The sequence below is a fragment of the Sinocyclocheilus anshuiensis genome, unplaced genomic scaffold, assembly GCF_001515605.1.
Source record: "Sinocyclocheilus anshuiensis isolate Anshui unplaced genomic scaffold, SAMN03320099.WGS_v1.1 scaffold292, whole genome shotgun sequence".
In the NCBI taxonomy this organism is placed as follows: domain Eukaryota; kingdom Metazoa; phylum Chordata; class Actinopteri; order Cypriniformes; family Cyprinidae; genus Sinocyclocheilus; species Sinocyclocheilus anshuiensis.
The window spans coordinates 588,524-589,191 of record NW_015555757.1 but is presented as its reverse complement, the minus strand read 5'-3'; the positions used below and the strand labels follow the sequence as shown (position 1 = coordinate 589,191).

The 668-nt window shown below is 33.2% G+C and overlaps 1 protein-coding gene across 1 annotated transcript in view; it reads right to left on the bottom strand.

Annotated features, from left to right (window-relative positions):
- Positions 1 to 504: 504 nt before the first annotated feature.
- LOC107673965 (isoaspartyl peptidase/L-asparaginase) overlaps positions 505 to 668 on the bottom strand; it is an 18,302-nt gene continuing 18,138 nt past the window's right edge. Inside the window, exons 8-9 of the mRNA XM_016467819.1 lie at positions 558 to 668; positions 505 to 525 (exon numbers count right to left, since the gene is read on the bottom strand). The exon at positions 558 to 668 is cut by the window's right edge and continues 9 nt beyond it. Of these exons, the coding sequence (XP_016323305.1) occupies positions 572 to 668 (97 nt within the window). The 3' untranslated portion in view covers positions 505 to 525; positions 558 to 571. The remainder of the gene's footprint in view (positions 526 to 557) is intronic.

The following is a 668-nucleotide window of genomic DNA, read 5'->3' as shown; positions in this document are numbered from 1 at the left end:
AAGTCAATGGCTACCATCTACTGTTTTGTTACCAACATTCTTCAAAAAATCTTCTTTTGTACTCAACAGAAGAAAGAAACAAACAGGTTTGGAACAACTTGAGGGGTGAGTAAATAATGACATAATTATTATTTTGGGGTGAACTATTCCTTTAAATTTGCACTGCACCTTACAACAAATTAAATTCACTTGATTCCAAAAAACATCATATATCTCCATCTAGTGGAGAACATACAGTATTACCACTAAGGACAGTTACACAGCCCTCAAAAAGGAGTGTTATAGTAGTTATTTGTTATTTTGTCAATCAATCTATGTAAGACTTACATAGCTTTACTGTTGCATGTAGAGATCAACTTCAAAATGCATAATAATGCTTAATCACTGCCATGAGGCATGTATGTATTTTACACAAACATTGATTTGCATGCATGCATATTTGCTTTTGTTTTCAATACTTATTGTAAAAATATAATCAACCAAAAATGTGTCTGAGAGAGAGACTGTGTGTGTGTGTGTGTGTGTGTATATATATATATATATATATATATATATATGTATAAAATGTTCATTATATGCTCTCTTGTACAGGCTCAACAAAGTGTTCACCACGGTACAGCCCAAAGTGGAGTTTGCCTTGCTGTGCAGCGGCCCATGACATCTGTAAA